This window comes from Bombina bombina, chromosome 7, assembly GCF_027579735.1.
Source record: "Bombina bombina isolate aBomBom1 chromosome 7, aBomBom1.pri, whole genome shotgun sequence".
NCBI classification, from domain to species: Eukaryota; Metazoa; Chordata; class Amphibia; order Anura; family Bombinatoridae; genus Bombina; species Bombina bombina.
This window is the reverse complement of record NC_069505.1, coordinates 600,091,525-600,111,996: the sequence shown is the minus strand read 5'-3', so window position 1 is coordinate 600,111,996 and position 20,472 is coordinate 600,091,525. Positions and strand designations below refer to the sequence as shown.

At 37.3% G+C, this 20,472-nt stretch overlaps 1 protein-coding gene across 2 annotated transcripts; it reads left to right on the top strand.

Annotated features, from left to right (window-relative positions):
- The first annotated feature begins 4,103 nt into the window (after positions 1–4,103).
- LOC128667200 (zinc finger protein 501-like) lies at positions 4,104–18,892 on the top strand. Of its 2 annotated transcripts, XM_053722131.1 has the most exons (5): positions 4,104–4,274; positions 5,952–6,069; positions 9,206–9,332; positions 11,633–11,743; positions 17,538–18,892. In XM_053722131.1, the coding sequence occupies exons 2-5, from the start codon at positions 6,016–6,018 to the stop codon at positions 18,722–18,724; spliced, it is 1,479 nt and encodes a 492-aa protein (XP_053578106.1). In that variant the 5' UTR covers positions 4,104–4,274; positions 5,952–6,015; the 3' UTR covers positions 18,725–18,892. The 2 variants fall into 2 exon arrangements, with proteins under 2 accessions (XP_053578106.1, XP_053578107.1); XM_053722132.1 differs by lacking the exons at positions 4,104–4,274; positions 9,206–9,332 and having other exon boundaries at positions 5,950–6,069.
- Positions 18,893–20,472: the final 1,580 nt, after the last annotated feature.

Below are 20,472 nucleotides of genomic sequence, written 5' to 3'. Positions count from 1 at the left end.
AAGATTTTTTCTCTCTCGCATTCCAGTAAACCCAGTAAAGGCTCAGGCATTTCTGAAATGTGTTTCAGATCTAGAGTTGGCTGGGGTAATTGTACCAGTTCCATTTCTGGAACAGGGTCTGGGGTTTTACTCAAATCTATTCATTGTCCAAAGAAGGAGAATTCCTTCAGACCAGTTCTGGATCTAAAAATATTGAATCGTTATGTAAGAATACCAACATTCAAAATGGTGACTATAAGGACTATTCTGCCTTTTGTTCAGCAAGGGCATTATATGTCCACAATAGATTTACAGGATGCATATCTTCATATTCCAATTCATCCAGATCACTTTCAGTTTCTGAGATTCTCTTTTCTAGACAAGCATTACCAGTTTGTTGCCCTTCCGTTTGGCCTAGCAACAGCTCCAAGGATCTTTTCAAAGGTTCTCGGTGCCCTTCTCTCTGTAATCAGAGAACAGGGTATTGCGGTATTTCCTTATTTGGACGATATCTTGGTACTTGCTCAGTCTTTACATTCTGCAGAATCTCATACGAATCAACTTGTGTTGTTTCTTCAAAAACATGGTTGGAGGATCAATTTACCAAAGAGTTTCTTGATTCCTCAGACAAAGGTAACCTTTTTGGGCTTTCAAATAGATTCAGTGTTCATGACTTTGTCTCTAACAGAAAAGAGACGTCTGAAGTTGGTTTCAGCTTGTCGAAACCTTCAGTCTCAGTCATTCCCTTCGGTAGCTTTTTGCATGGAAATTCTAGGTCTCATGACTGCTGCATCGGACGCGATCCCCTTTGCTCGTTTTCACATGAGACCTCTTCAGCTTTGTATGCTGAACCAGTGGTGCAGGGATTATACAAGGATTTCACAAATAATATCCTTAAATCCCAATGTTCGGTCTTCTCTGACTTGGTGGTTGGATCACCATTGTTTAATTCAAGGGGCCTCTTTTGTTCGCCCAACCTGGACTGTGATCTCAACAGATGCGAGTCTTTCAGGTTGGGGAGCTGTATGGGGATCTCTGACAGCGCAGGGGGTTTGGGAATCTCAGGAGGCGAGATTACCAATCAACATTTTGGAACTCCGTGCGATTTTCAGAGCTCTTCAGTTTTGGCCTCTTCTGAAGAGAGAATCGTTTATTTGTTTTCATACGGACAATGTCACAACCGTGGCGTATGTCAATCATCAAGGTGGGACTCACAGTCCTCAAGCTATGAAAGAAGTATCTCGGATACTTGTTTGGGCGGAATCCAGCTCCTGTCTAATTTCTGCGGTTCACATCCCAGGTGTAGACAATTGGGAAGCGGATTATCTCAGTCGCCAGACGTTACATCCGGGCGAATGGTCTCTTCACCCAGAGGTATTTCTTCAGATTGTTCAAATCTGGGGACTTCCAGAAATAGATCTGATGGCCTCTCATCTAAACAAGAAACTTCCCAGGTATCTGTCCAGATCCAGGGATCCTCAGGCGGAAGCAGTGGACGCGTTGTCGCTTCCTTGGAATTATCATCCTGCCTATGTCTTTCTGCCTCTAGTTCTTCTTCCAAGAGTGATTTCCAAAATTCTAATGGAACGTTCGTTTGAACTGCTGGTGGCTCCAGCATGGCCTCACAGGTTTTGGTATGCGGATCTCATTCGGATGGCCAGTTGCCAACCTTGGACACTTCCGTTAAGACCAGACCTTCTATCTCAAGGCCCATTTTTCCATCAGGATCTCAAATCATTAAATTTGAAGGTATGGAAATTGAACGCTTGATTCTTAGTCATAGAGGTTTCTCTGACTCAGTGATTAATACTATGTTACAGGCTCGTAAATCTGTGTCTAGAAAGATTTATTATCGAGTGTGGAAGACTTACATTTCTTGGTGTTCTTCTCATAAGTTCTCCTGGCATTCTTTTAGAATTCCTAGAATTTTACAGTTTCTTCAGGATGGTTTGGATAAAGGTTTATCTGCAAGTTCCTTGAAAGGACAAATTTCTGCTCTTTCTGTTCTTTTTCACAGAAAAATTGCTAATCTTCCTGATATTCATTGTTTTGTTCAGGCTTTGGTTCGTATCAAGCCTGTCATTAAGTCAATCTCTCCTCCTTGGAGTCTTAATTTGGTTCTGAGGGCTTTACAGGCTCCTCCGTTTGAACCTATGCATTCTCTGGATATTAAATTACTTTCTTGGAAAGTTTTGTTCCTTTTGGCCATCTCTTCTGCTAGAAGAGTTTCTGAGTTATCTGCTCTTTCTTGTGAATCTCCTTTTCTGATTTTTCATCAGGATAAGGCGGTGTTGCGGACTTCATTTCAATTTTTACCTAAGGTTGTGAATTCTAACAACATTAGTAGAGAGATTGTTGTCCCTTCATTGTGTCCTAATCCTAAGAATTCAAAGGAGAGATCTTTACATTCTTTGGATGTAGTAAGAGCTTTGAAATATTATGTTGAAGCTACTAAAGATTTTAGAAAGACTTCTAGTCTATTTGTTATCTTTTCTGGTTCCAGGAAAGGTCAGAAAGCTTCTGCCATTTCTTTGGCGTCTTGGTTAAAGTCTTTGATTCATCATGCTTATGTGGAGTCGGGTAAGTCCCCGCCTCAAAGGATTACGGCTCATTCTACTAGGTCAGTTTCTACTTCCTGGGCTTTTAGGAATGAAGCTTCTGTTGATCAGATTTGCAAAGCAGCAACTTGGTCTTCTTTGCATACTTTTACTAAATTCTACCATTTTGATGTTTTCTCTTCTTCTGAAGCAGTTTTTGGTAGAAAAGTACTTCAGGCAGCTGTTTCAGTTTGATTCTTCTGCTTATGATTTCAGTTTTTTTCATTATTAAGATTAAAACTTTTGATTTGGGTTGTGGATTATTTTTTCAGCGGAATTGGCTGTCTTTATTTTATCCCTCCCTCTCTAGTGACTCTTGCGTGGAAGTTCCACATCTTGGGTATCTGCTATCCCATACGTCACTAGCTCATGGATTTATGTAAGAACTTACCTGATAAATTCATTTCTTTCATATTAGCAAGAGTCCATGAGGCCCACCCTTTTTGTGGTGGTTATGATTTTTTTGTATAAAGCACAATTATTCCAATTCCTTATTTTTGATGCTTTCGCTCCTTTCTTATCACCCCACTTCTTGGCTATTCGTTAAACTGAATTGTGGGTGTGGTGAGGGGTGTATTTATAGGCATTTTGAGGTTTGGGAAACTTTGCCCCTCCTGGTAGGAATGTATATCCCATACGTCACTAGCTCATGGACTCTTGCTAATATGAAAGAAATGAATTTATCAGGTAAGTTCTTACATAAATTATGTTTTTTGCTGACTTTAAAGGACAGAATTTAGAATATTAATGGGGAATGCAAAGAGCAGTTTTAAAGAATTTATTATTAAATGTCCAATTAAGATAAAAATATTTAGCAATGTCTTTGCAAAGGATAATTAAATACATAGCTTACATAGCCATACCAGTGGTTTGAGTTTGTGTTTGATTTGCTGCCTAAGTGTATTAAAATCTATGACTTTATTAATAATTTTATTTATATTACTTTAGTCTTATTATTTTTTAAGCCCCGCCCACCACATTTAAAAAACTTTTGCTGGGGGGGGGGGGGGGGTCCCTCTTTTGAATTTTGAAATGTTGGGAGGTGTGTAATAATGAGACACAAATACTTTTTTCCTTTTATATATAATGATTTTTAGTGATTTCCTGATGTAAATACAGATAAAACTGCTAATAATAATTAGTAAAATAATATAATAATGATAACACTAAAAATAATAATAATGGTTTTTGGTTATTAACTGGTGTAATATATATCAAAGGGCATTAAAAACTCTGATATAGTAAAGCTAAAGCAATTTTGTTTCCAATTAAAAAGATGTATTAAGTAACATGGAGTTTATTTGCTGATATACTAGCAGACATCTGTATTTTTATAATTATTTGTTTTTAGCTATTAAATCAGTTATCTTTGCTGATTTCCCATAACACATCATTTATATTCAATTATACTGGAAAGGACTTTGTAAATTAAAAAATGATTGCCCTTACTGCGTTGGATTTGCCCCTAATAAAGATGGCGGAGAGGCCTTTATCGTGTAAATAACGCGATATCAATCTGTGTAATCCCGTGTAGGTTTGAAATGCTGTAAATTTTAAGTGCAGTGACAGATGTTAGGGACATTAGTTATTTCTGTGCCCCGGGGCCTGGTGCTTATGGCCATGTGAGTGCCCGGCGGAACACGTGTAATGTACCGGGGGTGGAGCCAGGAGGGCAATACGGGGAGCTCACAGTAGCAGGTAACGGGGTTGTGCTTTTCTACTGTGGCTTATACCTCTTACAGAGTATATGTGAGGGGGCTCCTGCCTATATAAAGTATAGAGGAGGGGGCACTGTCTTAATAAAGTATAGAGGAGGGGGGTGCACTGTCTTTATAAAGTATAGAGGAGGGGGGCACTGTCTTTATAAAGTATAGATGGGGGGGGCACTGTCTTTATAAAGTATAGAGGAGGGGGCACTGTCTTTATAAAGTATAGAGAGGAAGGGGTGCACTGTCTTTATAAAGTATAGAGGAGGGGGGCACTAGTGTCTTTATAAAGTATAGAGAGGAAGGGGGGGCACTGTCTTTATAAAGTATAGAGGAGGGGGGCACTAGTGTCTTTATAAAGTATAGAGGAGGGGGGCACTGTCTTTATAAAGTATAGAGGAGGGGGCACTGTGTTTATAAAGTATAGAGGAGGGGGGCACTGTGTTTATAAAGTATAGAGGAGGGGGGCACTAGTGTCTTTATAAAGTATAGCGGGGGGGGCACTGTCTTTATAAAGTATAGAGGAGGGGGCACTGTGTTTATAAAGTATAGAGGAGGGGGCACTGTGTTTATAAAGTATAGAGGAGGGGGGCACTTTCTTTATAAAGTATAGAGGAAGGGGGGCACTGTCTATATAAAGTATAGAGGAGGGGGGGCACTGTCTTTATAAAGTATAGAGGAGGGGGGGCACTGTCTTTATAAAGTATAGAGGAAGGGGGGCACTTTCTTTATAAAGTATAGAGGAAGGGGGGCACTGTCTATATAAAGTATAGAGGAGGGGGGCACTGTCTTTTATGAAGCAGAATCTTTAGTGATATTTCAGATGGAGTTTCATTAATCAGTTGTAATGAAGTTGCTCTATAACTTACCTTTTAATATAGATATGAAATTCAAATTCCCCGCACTCCGCCTCCCACTTAAAAAATTCCATATTTCTGTGAACTAACAGTTGGACAACAATTCAAACAGAAAAATTGACTTTTGAAGTGGGTGTCGGAGCGCGGGGAATTTTAATTTCATATCTATATTAAAAGGTAAGTTATAGGGCAACTTCATTACAACTGATTAATGAAACTCCATCTGAAATATCACTAAATATTCCGGATCTTATTTTATAAAAGGGAGAGTTTACCATCACTTTAAGTATGTTTTTCTTACTGCCTGTGCCGTGGCTAATTATGGCTTAATATAAATGTGCTACTTATAACTGTAAATTACTTTATTGTTTAGCGTTCAGGATTTTAAAGGATCTATTCCAGCCTCTCAATTTGAATTACAGGAAAAGCAGTCTAAATTAAATGACAGTACATATTAACGTTCCAGTGTTCTCCACAGAAAATATTGCCAGCCGGGTAGCATTTTCAGTTATCCAAAGCACAAATTAATTGCATAATTTAACAAATGTATTTAATGATAATTTGTGCAATACAAATTGGAACATGTTTTATATTAGCTAACGTTGGCTTAATATTGGCTACAATTTTAGCCGGGTGGTCATTAAAATGAGCCGTATGGTGCACCCGCTAATAAGGTCCTGAGGAGAACACCACTTTCTATTACTTTGCATTCGGAAACCTTTTTACAGGAATTACACTTTGAATCTAATGTACATTTTATTTTAAAGTGTTTTTTTTTTATTAATGGAGCATTATATCTACGTCCTGTATAGGTCTGTCTGTAGAAAGGAAGGAGATCTATTGCTAGAGTGTGTGACTAATAGTTCTATATTAAGCATGAAGAATACAGAGAATATCTTGACCTCAGAAAACAATATGGCGACTCCATGGGTAAGTGTGATACTCACGGTAATGTCGCTAATTTCCTGTCTGCTCCAGCGTTACACAAATTACAATAAAAATAGTTTTACATTTTAAAGGTTTTTTTTTTTTCTTCTCAAATTAAATATTTTGGAAAATTGGAGACGATTGAAGAAAGTTTTGAGCAGTGGGAATGTTTTGTGTCAATGAAAAGTGATGTTGTAAATAGTATACCATACATCAGGGCTCGAAAAACACTGGATGCTAGGTTGCCATAGTGACCGGTGAACCTGTAAATTGCTCCCAAGGTTTGCATGGTTTGCTTTCCTCTGCTCACTATGCTCCTCATATCCCAGCTTGGAGCACATTCAGTGAGACCCCCATCTTGCACTGCCAGCTGAAAATGCCGCTATGCCTGGTAAACTAGTCGCACAACCATTTACAGATGTTAAACACATAGAAGTGTAGGGTCGGCAGCCTTAAAATAACTTTATCTAATGAATAAGAGCATGTCATCTTTTTTTTGTATAATGACCCTTTAAAAAAAAAAAAGCCTATTTCATACTAGCCCAAGACCATTTCTAGGCTTAAAGGGACACTGAACCCTTTTTCTTTTGTGATTAAGATAGAGCAGCAATTTTAAGCACATTTCTAATTTACTCCTGTTATCAAATTTTCTTTGTTCTCTTGCTATCTTTATTTTAAAAAGAAGGCATCTAAGCTTTTTTCTTGGTTCAGAACTCTTGACAGCACTTTATTGGTGGATGAGTTTATCCACCAATCAGCAAGGACAACCCAGGTTGTTCACCAAAAATGGGCCGGCATCTAAACCTACATTCTTGCATTTCAAATAAAGATACCAAGAGAATAAAAAAAAATTGTTAATAGGAATAAATTAGAAAGTTGCTTAAAATGTCATGCTTTATCTGAATCATGAAAGAAAAAATTTGGGTTCAGTGTCCCTTTAAAGGGACACTGAACCCAATTTTTTTTTCATGATTCACATAGAGCAGCAATTTTAAGCAACTTTCTAATTTATTCCTGTTATCAATTTTTCTTTGTTCTCTTGGTATGATTTGTTGAATGAGAAGCAATTCACTACTGGTTGCTGACTGAACACATGGGTGAGCCAATGAAAATCGGTATATATATGCAGCAACCAATCAGCAGCTAGAACCTAGGTTATTTGCTGCTCCTGAGCTTTCCTAGATAAACATTTCAGCAAAAGATAACAAGAGAAGGAATCAAATTAAATAATATAATTAAATTGTAAAGTTCTTTAAAATTGTATTATCTTTCTGAATCATAAAATAATTTTTTTGGGGTTTCATGTCCCTTTTAATCATTAAAGAAAAAAAATGGGTTCAGTATCCCTTTAAATGCAATATCAGGCTGGGTGTGTAAAAAATATATATTAGTTTTAATTGATATTTTAGAAATACTGCGCTAAAGAAATAGCCAAAACAAAATAAATGTTTAACTAATATTCAAATCGCTGTGCTATAGCACTAGCCAAAAAGTACATATGTAGTATCAGGCTAAGAGTGCATTTAAAATCTATTTAATTGACATCAATTCATAATAACATTTGACATCAACAATAGATAAAATTACTCACAATAACAAACGCATAAAAAAAATCAACATACAGTTAAAAAGTTCAAAAGTTCAGATTGTCAAATTCGTTAGACAAGCAGACAAGTCCATAGAGCTGTGGTCAAAGTCAGTAACGCTGCAGGCGCTGAGTGGCGATGAAGAGAAAATAGTTTTTTAGCTGCAGACACAAAACAACAAGAAAAACAGAGGTCCTTTTAAACAGACGGATAAAGTTAGTTGGCAAAGGTGCACATTTTTACTTGCACCGGATGCCGTGGATTTCTCCTTCACTCTCTATTTCGCCTCCTGTGATTTACCCGGTGTTCTGGTAAGAGGCCGAACTATTGAAAAGAGCGAACCATAGAAAGGCTTCTGAATTTCACAGGTCTAAATAGTTTACCAGTGACTTATGTGATGACGCTGGCACGCATGTGCATTAGGGCCAAAATGTGTAAAACAGCTGATGTAACGTCACAGGAATTGACATGGTTCGCTCTTTTGAAAAGTTTGGCCTCTTACCAGAACACCAGCATCTCTTTCAGTAGGTAAAATATGGCCGTGTGATCCACATACAACTACGGTGTCCGGATAGTTCCAAAATTAGAGTAACGCGTTTCGGCTTAGTAACAGTCTGTTTTTTTTTGTAGGTGATATATGTGTTTAAAAAAAGGTAAAAAACAGCAGCGATATATATAAGGCACTGAGTGCATGAAACTTAATTGTCTATGCTAATCTATTGATATATTTCTTTCTGTTTTTGTTTCGTTTCCATGCTTGTTTTGATGTTCTATTGACTTGGCATCCTGCGTGATGCGGCAAGCTGTTGAACTGTATAATGGTATATGCTGCTGGTCATAAATAAATATTTAAAAAAAAACACAAAAAAAAACAGTCTTTCTCAAACTCTCGAGAGTTTTATACGGACACACGGCCATATTTTACTTACTGAAAGAGACGCCGGGTAATTCACAGGAGGCGAAATATAGAGAGTGGCTTTACACTTGGAGGATCAAAACAGACCTGAAGGAGAAACCACGGCATCCGGTGTAAGTAAAAATGTGCACCTTTGCCAATGAACTTTATCCGTCTGTTTAAAAGGACCTCTTTGTTTTTCTTGTTGTTTTGTGTCTGCAGCTAGAAAACTACATGTGTTTGTTATTGTGAGTAATTGTATCTATTGTCTATGTCAAATGTTTTCATGAATTGATGTCAATTAAATGGATTTTAAATGCACTCTTAGCCTGATACTACATATGTACTTTTTGGCTAGTGCTATAGCACAGTGATTTGAATAATAGTTAAAAATTTTATTTTGCTTTTGGCTTTTGCAGCGTAGTGGTATTGATTATCAGTCTACTCTTTTGAGTGCTGATATCTTCCCTTGTAATATTGTTTTTCACTAAGGAAATAGCTATACTACTGCTTTATATGCTATTATACTCAGCCTTGTAGCACTATCTTTCACCACTTCAGTATCCCTTTAATCAGAACAAAACTGTTTTAAAATAATATAAATTACAACAAAGAAAATATAGATATTTATTCTGCATTATTTTACTTGCATTTTAAGGAGCGGTTTGAGTTTGATGAAGTTGCTGTTTACTTCTACAAGGAGGAGTGGGATTGTCTAAAGCAAGAGGAGAAGGAACTCTATAGGAATGTAACGATGGATAATTATCAGATGCTCCGATCGCTGGGTAAATAAATAAATATTTACACACTTTCTAATGTTGTATTAGACAAAACTAGAACTGTATAAATAAAAAGAGAGAAACGCTCAACCTGGAAACAAATAATAGCTTGTTCTATGGCTAGTTACCACCCAAGAAGCAGCCTCTTTTTGCTCAACACGTGCCTTTCACAGAGAAGAACTTTCCTGAAGCATATCAGTCTGATCCTGACTTCACAGTACAGTCCAGCCCCGAAATACCAGGCAATCCCTCTCTGAACAAGAGAAACAGCAAAACCCCAGACGTACGTTTCAGCCTATTGTGGGCCTCGTCAGTGAGGTGCAGCCATATCCCTTTAGGCACACTGAGCAATGGGTCCACGTCTGGATTCCCGCATCACACTTACGGAGACTTCCCTAAGTGTCATAATTTGCATAAACAAAAAGAGAGAAGCGCTCAACCTGGGAACGAACAATAGCATAATAGCTTGCTCTATGGCTAGTTACCACCCAAGAAGCAGCCTCTTTTTGCTCAACATGTGCCTTTCACAGAGAAGAATTTTCCTGAAGCATATCAGTCTGATCCTGACTTTACAGTACAGTCCAGCCCCGAAATACCAGGCAATCCCTCTCTGAACGAGAGAAACAGCAAAACCCCAGACGTACGTTTCAGCCTATTGTTTTTTTTTATTTATGCAAATTATGACACTTAGGGAAGTCTCCCTAAGTGTGATGCGGGAATCCAGACGTGGACCCGTTGCTCAGTGTGCCTAGAGGGATATGGCTGCACCTCACTGACGAGGCCCACAATAGGCCGAAACGTACGTCTGGGGTTTTGCCGTTTCTCTCGTTCAGAGAGGGATTGCCTGGTATTTCGGGGCTGGACTGTACTGTGAAGTCAGGATCAGACTGATATGCTACAGGAAAGTTCTTCTCTGTGAAAGGCACATATTGAGCAAAAAGAGGCTGCTTCTAGGGTGGTAACTTGCCATAGAACAAGCTATTATGCTGTTGTTCGTTCCCAGGTTGAGCGCTTCTCTCTTTTTATTTATACAAATTATGACACTTGGGGAAGTCTCCCTAAGTTTGATGCGGGAATCCAGGCGTGGACCCGTTGCTCAGTGTGCCTAGAGGGATATGGCTGCACCTCACTGACGAGGCCCACAATAGGCCGAAACGTACGTCTGGGGTTTTGCGGTTTCTCTCATTCAGAGAGGGATTGCCTGGTATTTCGGTGCTGGACTGTACTGTGAAGTCAGGATCAGACTGATATGCTACAGGAAAGTTCTTCACTGTGAAAGGCACATGTTAAGCAAAAAGAGGCTGCTTCTAGGGGGGTAACTAGCCATAGAACAAGCTATTATGCTATTGTTCGTTCCCAGGTTGAGCGCTTCTCTCTTTTTATTTATTAAAACCAGAACTGTATTTAAAGGGACTGTGAACACTTTGCAATTGTAATATAATGTTTTATTATATGTAGTAAAAAACAACAACCCAGCAACATAATTTATTTTGTCCCATTTCCTTGTAATTCAATCTTGAAAAATGTGGACGTACCAATCACATCATGTTTAAATTGGAAGGGAATACCTCACACAGTTGTTAGTTAAAGGGACAGTCTTGTCAAAATTAGACTTTTATGATACAGATAGGGCATGCAATTTAAACAACTTTTCTATTTACTTTTTTCTAATTTGCTTTGTTCTCTTGGTATTCTTAGTTGTAAGCTAAACCTAGGTAGGCTCATATGCTAATTTATAAGCCCTTGAAGGCCGCCTCTTATCTCAGTGCATTTGACAGTTTTTCACAACTAGACAGCACTAGTTCATGTGTGCCATATAGATAACATGGTGTTCACGCCGTGGAGTTATTTGAGATAGCACTGATTGGCTAAAATGCAGAAGAACTGAGATAAGGGGTGGATACAAGGTAATCACTGAGATAAAGTGTATTAATATAACAGTGTTGGTTATGCAAAACTGGGGAATGGAAAATAAAGGAATTATCTATCTTTTTAAACAATAAACATTCTGGAGTAGACTGTCCCCTTTTTTTACTACCTATATTTTTAAATCCTATTGTAATTGAAATTTCACTGAGTGACCCACAAATAGAGGTCATAGAGGTTTGTAGCTGCTAAGGGAGCTGAGATTGAGGGATTTGAAGAACCTCCCCCCCATCCATATCTTTTGCATCTATCTTAGAGTCCCCTAAAATGCTGGGTACTTGGTGCATGTTTGTGATTAAATCAGCATTTTAAATAGTTATTCTACGTACATCATATGATATAAAACGTGTACATGAGCATTTTATTGGTCTGTATATCAGGTTGTGTTAATATGAAGCCGGCAGTCATAGCGATGATTGAACAAGAAGAAGAACCATATGTCAGAGGTCATGATCAACCCCAGAAAACAAATCCTAAAAGTACCACAAAAGGTGAGTACTAAACCCTAAGGAATAGGTTGTTTTCCAGTGAACAAGAAAAAATAGCAGTGCCGTACAGAACATAGAGCGCAAGAATTAACCATGGCTTGTTCGATAAAAACAGATATAGGTTAATGTATAGGGGTCATCATGCAAGTTTCTGCCTCTGAGCCCAGGTTGACCTGTTCTCATCATGAAGTGGGATCACTGATCCAATATTGTTGTCCCTTTCACTTCAGGCCATGATCGTTGGAGGTATAGTGGGCTGCACTGCCAAAGCTATGGGAGTGCTGGTGATCACCACAAATGTACTTGGTGACATCACACAGGAGGTGGAACCAGGAAGTGACAGGCAGTCAAGGGAGCTGGATGGTGGGGAGATTCTTCAGACTTGACAAAGGATGAGGAGAAATCCAGTAGAATCTTCACATATATATATATATATAGATGTTGTTTTAAACTTGGCTTATTAAAAGTTATATTTTATTATGAACAGTGAGTGCCTTTTTTGCTTTTGGATTTATGGACTTTAATTTAAGTGCACCCTGGCTGCTGTATTATCGTTTGATGTGCTGATCTGTTCTTGGGACTTTTATATATTTATTTATATATATATATATATATATATATATATATATACACACCCACTACTCCACCCCCTCTTTGCATACATAACATTGTAGAAACACCTTATTTTGCAGTCATTTTTATTTAATGCCACTGAGAGAGTGTAGAAAGAGAGTGTTGACAGTCATGGAAGGTCATAGCAAACCCTCTCTCTCTCTCTCTCTCTCTCTCTCTCTTAACTCTCCACTTCTTCCTCTTCAATCTCTCTTTTTACCCTCTCACTTCTTGCTCAAGCAATATCTTCTCTTTAGACTCTTTCCCTTCTCTCATATCTCCTTTTTTTCCCACCCTTTCTTAACTCTATTTTCTTTCTTTCACTTTTCCTCTCCCATATCTCTCTCTCTGCACTTGTTTACCCTTTTCAGAAGTCTAAGCACTACTGGGGTCTCTACAGCCATAGAGGAATAACATATCCTAGCCCTTTCATGGATTCAAAATATCCCTTTAGATCATATTTTTAGCCCAAATTGTGTGTTTGTCAATGTTTTAATAAGAGTACACTGTGGAAATACAGTGTGTTAACTTTGCAACTTACAATACGCCACCAAGCTTTGGATAGTGAGTGAATGATTATTCAACATTCACTCACTATCTTTCACTCGCCACCGTTAAATTTCAACTCGCCAATGGCTAGTGTGCGAGTGGAAATATATATATATATATATATATATATATATATATATATATATATATATACACAAAACACGGAAGGGGACTGTACTCTCATACCGGACCGAGTACACATCCCATGACCCCCTGCAACATGCTCAGCCCTGGGTGCTCATCCGCACTCACAGGGCTGAGCATGTTGCAGGTTCATCGGATGTGTAGAAGAAACAAAAAAAGATAGCGGTGCACAGGAAAGCACTTTAGAATATAATTATTTATTTAGCAATAGGATAAAACAAATGTTCAACCATAAAATGGCTTGCAAGCACAGGAAAAAACGGTATTACGCGTTTCGGCGTTGTGCCGTCATCAGATACCTGGTCCGGTATGAGAGTGTAGTCCCCTTCTGTGTTTTGTATATGTTTAGGGTGATTACATAAGCCTGTGCACCCTTCCCTTGTTCCCAGTTTGTTTGGATTTGAGAGCTTGCATTGTGTGGCTGTTTTAGGGTCCCAGGTATTGGAAAGGACCTTGACGGGGTACCTGGGCTTATCCCATTTGGCCAGATGCGGTAACTAACCTTTCCATTTTTGCTTTTAAATCTTAGCTGAGAGCTTGTAAGTGAGTGCTGGACTTTCTCTGTGTGTTGTATTAATTTGTTTTGTAATTTCCCTATAGTTCTTGCACCCAGACCTGTCTGGGGTTAACTGACTGTGACTCTGGGGACAGCATAGCTTCCTGTGAGTGCCGGTGAGCACCCAGGGCTGAGCATGTTGACGGGTCATGGGATGTGTACCCGGTCCGGTATGAGAGTGCAGTCCCCTTCCGTGTTTTGTATATGTCTAGGGTGATTACATAAGCCTGTGCACCCTTCCCTTGTACCCAGTTTGTTTGGATTTGAGAGCTTGCATTGTGTGGCTGTTTTAGGATCCCAGGTATTGGAAAGGACCTTGACGGGGTACCTGGGCTTGTCCTATTTGGCCAGATGCGGTAACTAACCTTTCCATTTTTGCTGTTAAATGTTAGCTGAGAGCTTGTAAGTGAGTGCTGGGTAAGTGCACCCTTCACTTGTTCCCAGTTTGTTTGGATTTGAAAGCTTGCATTGTGTGGCTGTTTTAGGATCCCAGGTATTGGAAAGGACCTTGACGTGGTACCTGGGCTTGTCCCATTTGGCCAGATGCGGTAACTAACCCTTTCAGTTTTGCTTTTAAATCTTAGCTGAGAGCTTGTGAGTGCTGGACTTTCTCTGTGTGTTGTGTGTGTGTGTGTGTGTGTGTGTGTGTGTGTGTGTATATATATGTATGTATGTATGTTCTACAGTAATGAAAAACAATGAGACATAAGACCTGCAGGTGGGCTGACTTATGCATTTAGGCTACCTCATAGCCTTACTCATAGACTGACTTTCCCAACTACTTCATCTTAATTTAAATGCCTTATCTGCAATTGATTGGCTCCTGATGTCTCACTGTGAGCCAATCTGGGGCAACATAGAGAAATTGGTCTCTCTATGCATCATCTATTTGGCTAAATGTATTATATGCAAAGTGCATCAATGGCTTAGCTGTCATTAAATCTTAGTTATACTCCATAATTCTTAATTGGCCCAAGTGTTAAACAGTTTCTGTTCTTAAGACCCTCGATCTTAACACAAACTTCAAATACCTCTCATATGAATTCTCTGTTAGTATTTCAAATGTTAGTGGTCTCAGAAAGCTACAAGCCCCCAAACATTACAAAAAATAAATTAAATAAAACCGCAACACGTGGGGTTTTGCTGAGGAATGGGACTTTATAGACACAGTAAAAAAAACTGTTACAACTACAGACCCCTAATAAAGTTTACTTTAAACTAGACGAGTCCCTCTCTTAAATAAATATATGGATTTTGTCTGTATAGTCAGGTGATCACTGTTAAAGAAAAAAGGTGTTTTATTTCTGTACTGCACAAATGGGGCCCCTCTAGTTTATATTATAACCCTCTTCTCTATTTCATATTTGGCGACCCGTGATGATAAAAAGGACAAAATATTTAATTTTTTATATATGTGCAATGTCTGTAGGAAGTGCAGTCTCACTTATCTAAACTGCCAGGGTGCCAGCAAAGCAAAAAATATCCAATGAATAACCACAGGCTTCCACTTTTTTTTTTTTTTTTTTTTTAAACTAGTATTGTGATGCTTCTGGGACAAACATTCCCCTTCCTCAGTGTACATTTTTTGATATATATATATATATATATATTGATATATATATATATATATATATATATATATATATATATATATATATATATATATATATATATATATAAAATCAAGCACAGATATTGTTTACCATCACTTTAATCACTGAAATATGTCTTACAGTAGTGTTAAAATGTAAGTATCAAAACAGAGGATGTGAAAGTCTTAGCAGTGAAGGGGTTAAACCACTTTCCAATTAACTTATATTACCAAATGTACTTTTGTTCTTTCTCTCTTTTTTTTTCTCCATAAAAAAACAATATTTTCTTTAAAAAAATAAATGGAATATGAATGAGTATCCCTCTAAGTGCATATAACTGTTTAATCAAGGCTTTCTTCCCTGTATGGTTTGTGTGATCTAGAACTGTTTTATGTTTATAACCGTTTAACAACTGATTACTGCAGTTTCCAGTAGGACTTGCATATTAAAATAATTAGATTTATTGGAAAAAAATGGACATAATAGAGGTTTTTCTCAGTTTCTGTACTTAAATGAGAGGCAATTTTGGCAATTGTGCTTTTTATTTTCAGCGTAATTATCCACTCTCTTAAGTGCAATATACTATTTTTAATGTAGAAAAGAGACTTTTTTTGTTATACCCCATATGCAACATAAAATAACAAAAAATATGAATTTGATACTGAGAACCGAGGGAAAGGCATTTTTTTAGTTTTCTTTATTTGTAATAATTTTTACACAACTAGTGTAGCTAAAGAAAAAAAAAAGCAATTGTTCTATCCTGATTTTAGGAATAGCTCATATGTCTAGGTTTCAAAGTAATTTATAGCAAGTACAGGTCAAGTAGTACAAGGGTGGAATTAGTGGTTTAACTAGAAGTTTGTTATGCTTGTACTGTAAGTTTAAAGGGACATTAAACAAGTTGGGATAGAGACAAAATATAATAATATGTACTTTAATTACTTTACCTGCAAATTTATACTGCAGTGCCTCACCATTAACCCTTTCTTTTTAGTTTCTGGATTGCAAAGCTCTAACTCCCTCCACACATTTCCTTCTATGGCTGTATCTATTTCTATTGTTGTTTTGGCAGAATACATAAATGCATAGGTATTATCTGCTGGAGCATGCCTAGAAGCTGTAAACACTGATAAGGGGAGGGGAGTTGGCTGTTCCAGGCAGCCTAGCTATGTAATTAATTTTGCTTAATTTATATAGAGAATACAATTTTAATCAACATTCCAATCTACTTCTATTATATAATTTGCTTCATTTTTTAGATATCCTTTGTTGAAGAAATAGCAATGCACATGGGTGAGCCAATCGCACAAGGCTTATATGTGCAGCCACCAATCTGCAGCTTTTCAGCAAAGGATATCAAGAGAATGAAGCAAATTAGATAATAGAAGTAAATTTGAAATCTGTTTAAAATTGTATTCATTTCCTCAATCATAAAATAAAGCATTTTGGGTTTTATGTCCCTTTAATAGTGGTCAAAAGTACTGCACAAAAGTATATATTTGTAGAAACTAGACACCCCATGATCTTTACCCAGATGCATTTTTACAGAAAAAAAAATAATTAAACTTTATTAAAATACATTAATACTAATAGTATTACACATTTATACTGTTGCTATCGAAGGCGACATTAAAGGGTTTATGAAACCTAGCATTTTCCTTTAATGATTCAAATAGAACATACAATTTTAAACAACTTTTCAACAAAGGATGCCAAAAGAACTGAGCACATTTGATAAAATAATACTTAGGTAGGCTCAGGAGCAGCAATGCATTACTGGGAGCTTGCTGCTGATTGGTGGTAGCACATATATGCCTCTTGTCATTGGTTTTACCTGATGTTCAGCTAGCTCCCAGCTTTTCCTTTAACAAAGGATACCAAGAGAATAAAGCAAATTTGATAACAGAAGTAAATTGGAAAGTTGTATAAAAATGTATGTTCTATCTGAATTCTGCTTCAGGTCTCTAAGTATAAGCTCACTGTGATTGGCTGTCACAGCAATTGTATACACAGTACCAATTTAACTGACTGTTGCTGGATAGCTTCACATGCAGGCATTCAGCAACAGCATGAGATACCCTGTCTCAGAGATCACATTTGCCTGTGGTTGCCCCAAAACAATACTTTTCTGATGCCTCAAAAATTGTACATTGTCACTGTTGACAGCGAGACTCACACTCCAATAACTCTGTAAATCATCCTTCAGGGTTTAGCTACGGCCAGCGATCGCAGAGGGGCTAAAGATTATTTGTTTAGCTTGCAGTTTTTATTTTTTTTTATTGTAAAGTTTACAAAAATACCCTCACAGAGTGAAAAAAAAAATGTCATGTTTCTTTTTTGACAGAAGGTTCCAGTTACCGAAAAATCTATGAAGACCATTCTGTTTCCCTTAGTGCAACTGATTCTTTGATGGAAGACATCCATTTTCTCAAGCATAGTAAAGACACAACTAACATTAACATAAATAAGGTCCCAAGGGTTATGAACTTTGAGAATGCGAGAAAAGAAAATATGACCAATAAGGGGTGTTTCCAGAAAACGGCTCACGCAAAGGAAATTAATAAAAAGATATCTGTAACGGTGCATAAGTGCCGAGCTTGTGATGAATGTTTTACTGAGAAATCGCTTTATTTATCTCACAAACTAACACATGCCAAAAACAGACAGTATAACTGTTCAGATTGTCCGGAATATTTTAATTGCAAATCAGACCATGTTAAACACCAGGCAATTCACAAAGTAGAGAATAATGTATCTTGTTCTGAATGTAGCAAACGTTTTAACAGTAAATCAGCTCTTATAAGCCACCAGAGGAAGCATACAGGAAAAAAACAATTTGCGTGCATAGAATGTGGGAGGAGCTTTTCTCTAAAGTCAAGTTTAATTGTGCATGAGCGAAGTCATACTGGTGAGAAACCATTTGCGTGTTCTGAATGTGATAAATGTTTCAGCACAAAGTTTATACTTACAAGACATCTAAAAATTCATACAGGTGTAAATCGGATCTCATTTCCTGAACAGCCCTACTCATGTTCTGAATGTAGTCTGTGTTTCAGAACAAAGCCAGAGCTTGCTAGCCACAAGGCGATCCATACGGGAATGCAAAAAGCCTTGTGTTTGGAATGTGGGAAATGCTTAAGCAGTAAAGCTAAACTTTTACAGCATCAGAGGATTCATACAGGAGAGAAACCATTTGAATGTCCTGAATGCAAAAAGTGTTTTAGACAACTGACTATGCTTAAACAGCATATTATGATACATACTGGAGAGAAGCCTTTTACATGTGCTGAATGCAACAAGGGATTTATACGAAAGACAATGCTTATTAGACACCAGAAGGTTCACACAGGAGAAAAGGAGTTTGTTTGCTTAGAATGTGGAAAAAGATTCCCTGAAAAGGCAAAGCTTTTAAGACACCAAAGGCTTCATACAGGAGAGAATCCATTTGTTTGCCCTGAGTGTGGGAAATGTTTTAGATGGGATTACCAGCTTAATAATCATCAACTTTGTCATATTGGAAAGTTTGCTTGAGCTGATTAAACATGAAACGATTCACTTAAAGAAGAAGCCATTTGCTTTACAAGAATAATGGAAATGTTTTTCTCAGAAAGCTTACTGGGTTATTCATTAGAAGATTTACACAGGGGAGAAACCATTATCATGTCCTGAATTTGGAAAATGTTTTGTTTTGTGTGTTTTTTTTTTTTTTTCCCCAAATACTAAAAATGTCTAAAGATTTTTAAGGTTCTGATTGATGAACAATTTTTTGTGTGAGGATCTTTATTTTGTGTGATGGGGTTATGGATCTGTTTCTAGGAATATCCTGGGAAAAAACGTTCTGGTGCAGGAGCTAGTCTAGTCAAAAATAAAGCTTCATGATTCAGATAGGGCATGTAATTTTAAACAACTTTCCAATTTACTTTTATCACCAATTTGGCTTTGTTCTCTTGGTAGTCTTAGTTGAAAGCTAAACCTAGGAGGCTCATATGCAAATGTCTTAGACCTTAAAGGCCGCCTCTTATCTTAACGCATTTTGACATTTTTTTCACAACTAGAGGGCGTTAGTTTGTGTATTATATAGATAACATTGTGCTCACGCCCGTGGAGTTAACTAGGAGTCAGCACTGATTGGCTAAAATGCAAGTTTGTCAAAAAAAATGCGATAAGGGGCAGACTGCAGAGGCTTAGATACAAGGTAATCACAGAGGTAAAAAGTATATTAATATAACCGTGTTGGTTATGGAAAACTGGGGAATAGATAATAAAGGGATTATCTATCTTTTTAAACAATAACATTTTTGTTGTAGACTGTCCCTTTTAAGATAGCTTATTCTAATATAAGTAATAATACTAGGTTTGTAATAGTTAATACATCTCTGATTTGTATACTCAATCATACATTTTGCAGCTGTTATAAATTCTTGTAATGTCAATATATATCATCCTCTTCAGTCTCCAATCATGTTTCATGCAAAGCCAATAGAGTATTTGGCTTAAAGGGACATAATACTCATTTGCTAAATCACTTGAAGCTGATGCAGTATAACTGTAAAAAGCTGACAGGAAAATATCACCTGAGCATCTCTATGTTATATTTACCTCACAATTTTCTCAGCTCCGCAGAGTATAAGATCTGTGTAAAAAGTTGTACTTCAGCAGCTGTCCAGTTACAGATAAAAAAAAAATGAATAAATGAACAGCAGCCAATCGGCATCATCAGTGCTGAGGTCATGAAATCTTTTTTTACTTTGATCTCATGAGATTTCACTTAACTCTCATGAGATTTCATAGTAAACTTCCTTAAACTGAATAGGGAAATAGCATGAGTGTGCACAAATCTTGCTCCCTTGCCTGTCCCGGGACAGACATACTGATTTGCTGCTTAAAGTCCTTTACAATGGGGTTTGAATACTTAGGACATTTTTTTTTTCCAAAATATTTTTATTGGAAAGAAAATGTACAGACTTTAAACAGGTTACAATCTATTGATCAGAAAGAAAAGTCATTTGTACATATCCCAATTTTATACCTAAATCTTCAACAATCAGTGGCAGGAAAATGGTCAATAAACTAATACTTAGGACATTTTGAGGTAAAATATCTTTCTTTTTTACAAAGAGATGTTCAGGAGATATTTTCTTGTCAGCTTTTTACAGCTATGCTGCAGCACTTTCAAGTGTTTCAACATTTGGGTATCATGGCCCTTTAAAAGGGATAGGAAAGTAAAAATTAAACTTGCATGATTCAGATAGAGCAGGTCATTTTAAGACACTTTGCAA

Coding starts and splice junctions, on each gene's coding strand:
- LOC128667200 (XM_053722131.1), top strand. CDS start 6,016: ATGAAGAATACAGAGAATATCTTGACCTCAGAAAACAATATGGCGACT. Junction 6,070..9,205: donor ACAATATGGCGACTCCATGG/GTAAGTGTGATA, acceptor TTGCATTTTAAG/GAGCGGTTTGAGTTTGATGA. Junction 11,744..17,537: donor TCCTAAAAGTACCACAAAAG/GTGAGTACTAAA, acceptor CTTTTTTGACAG/AAGGTTCCAGTTACCGAAAA.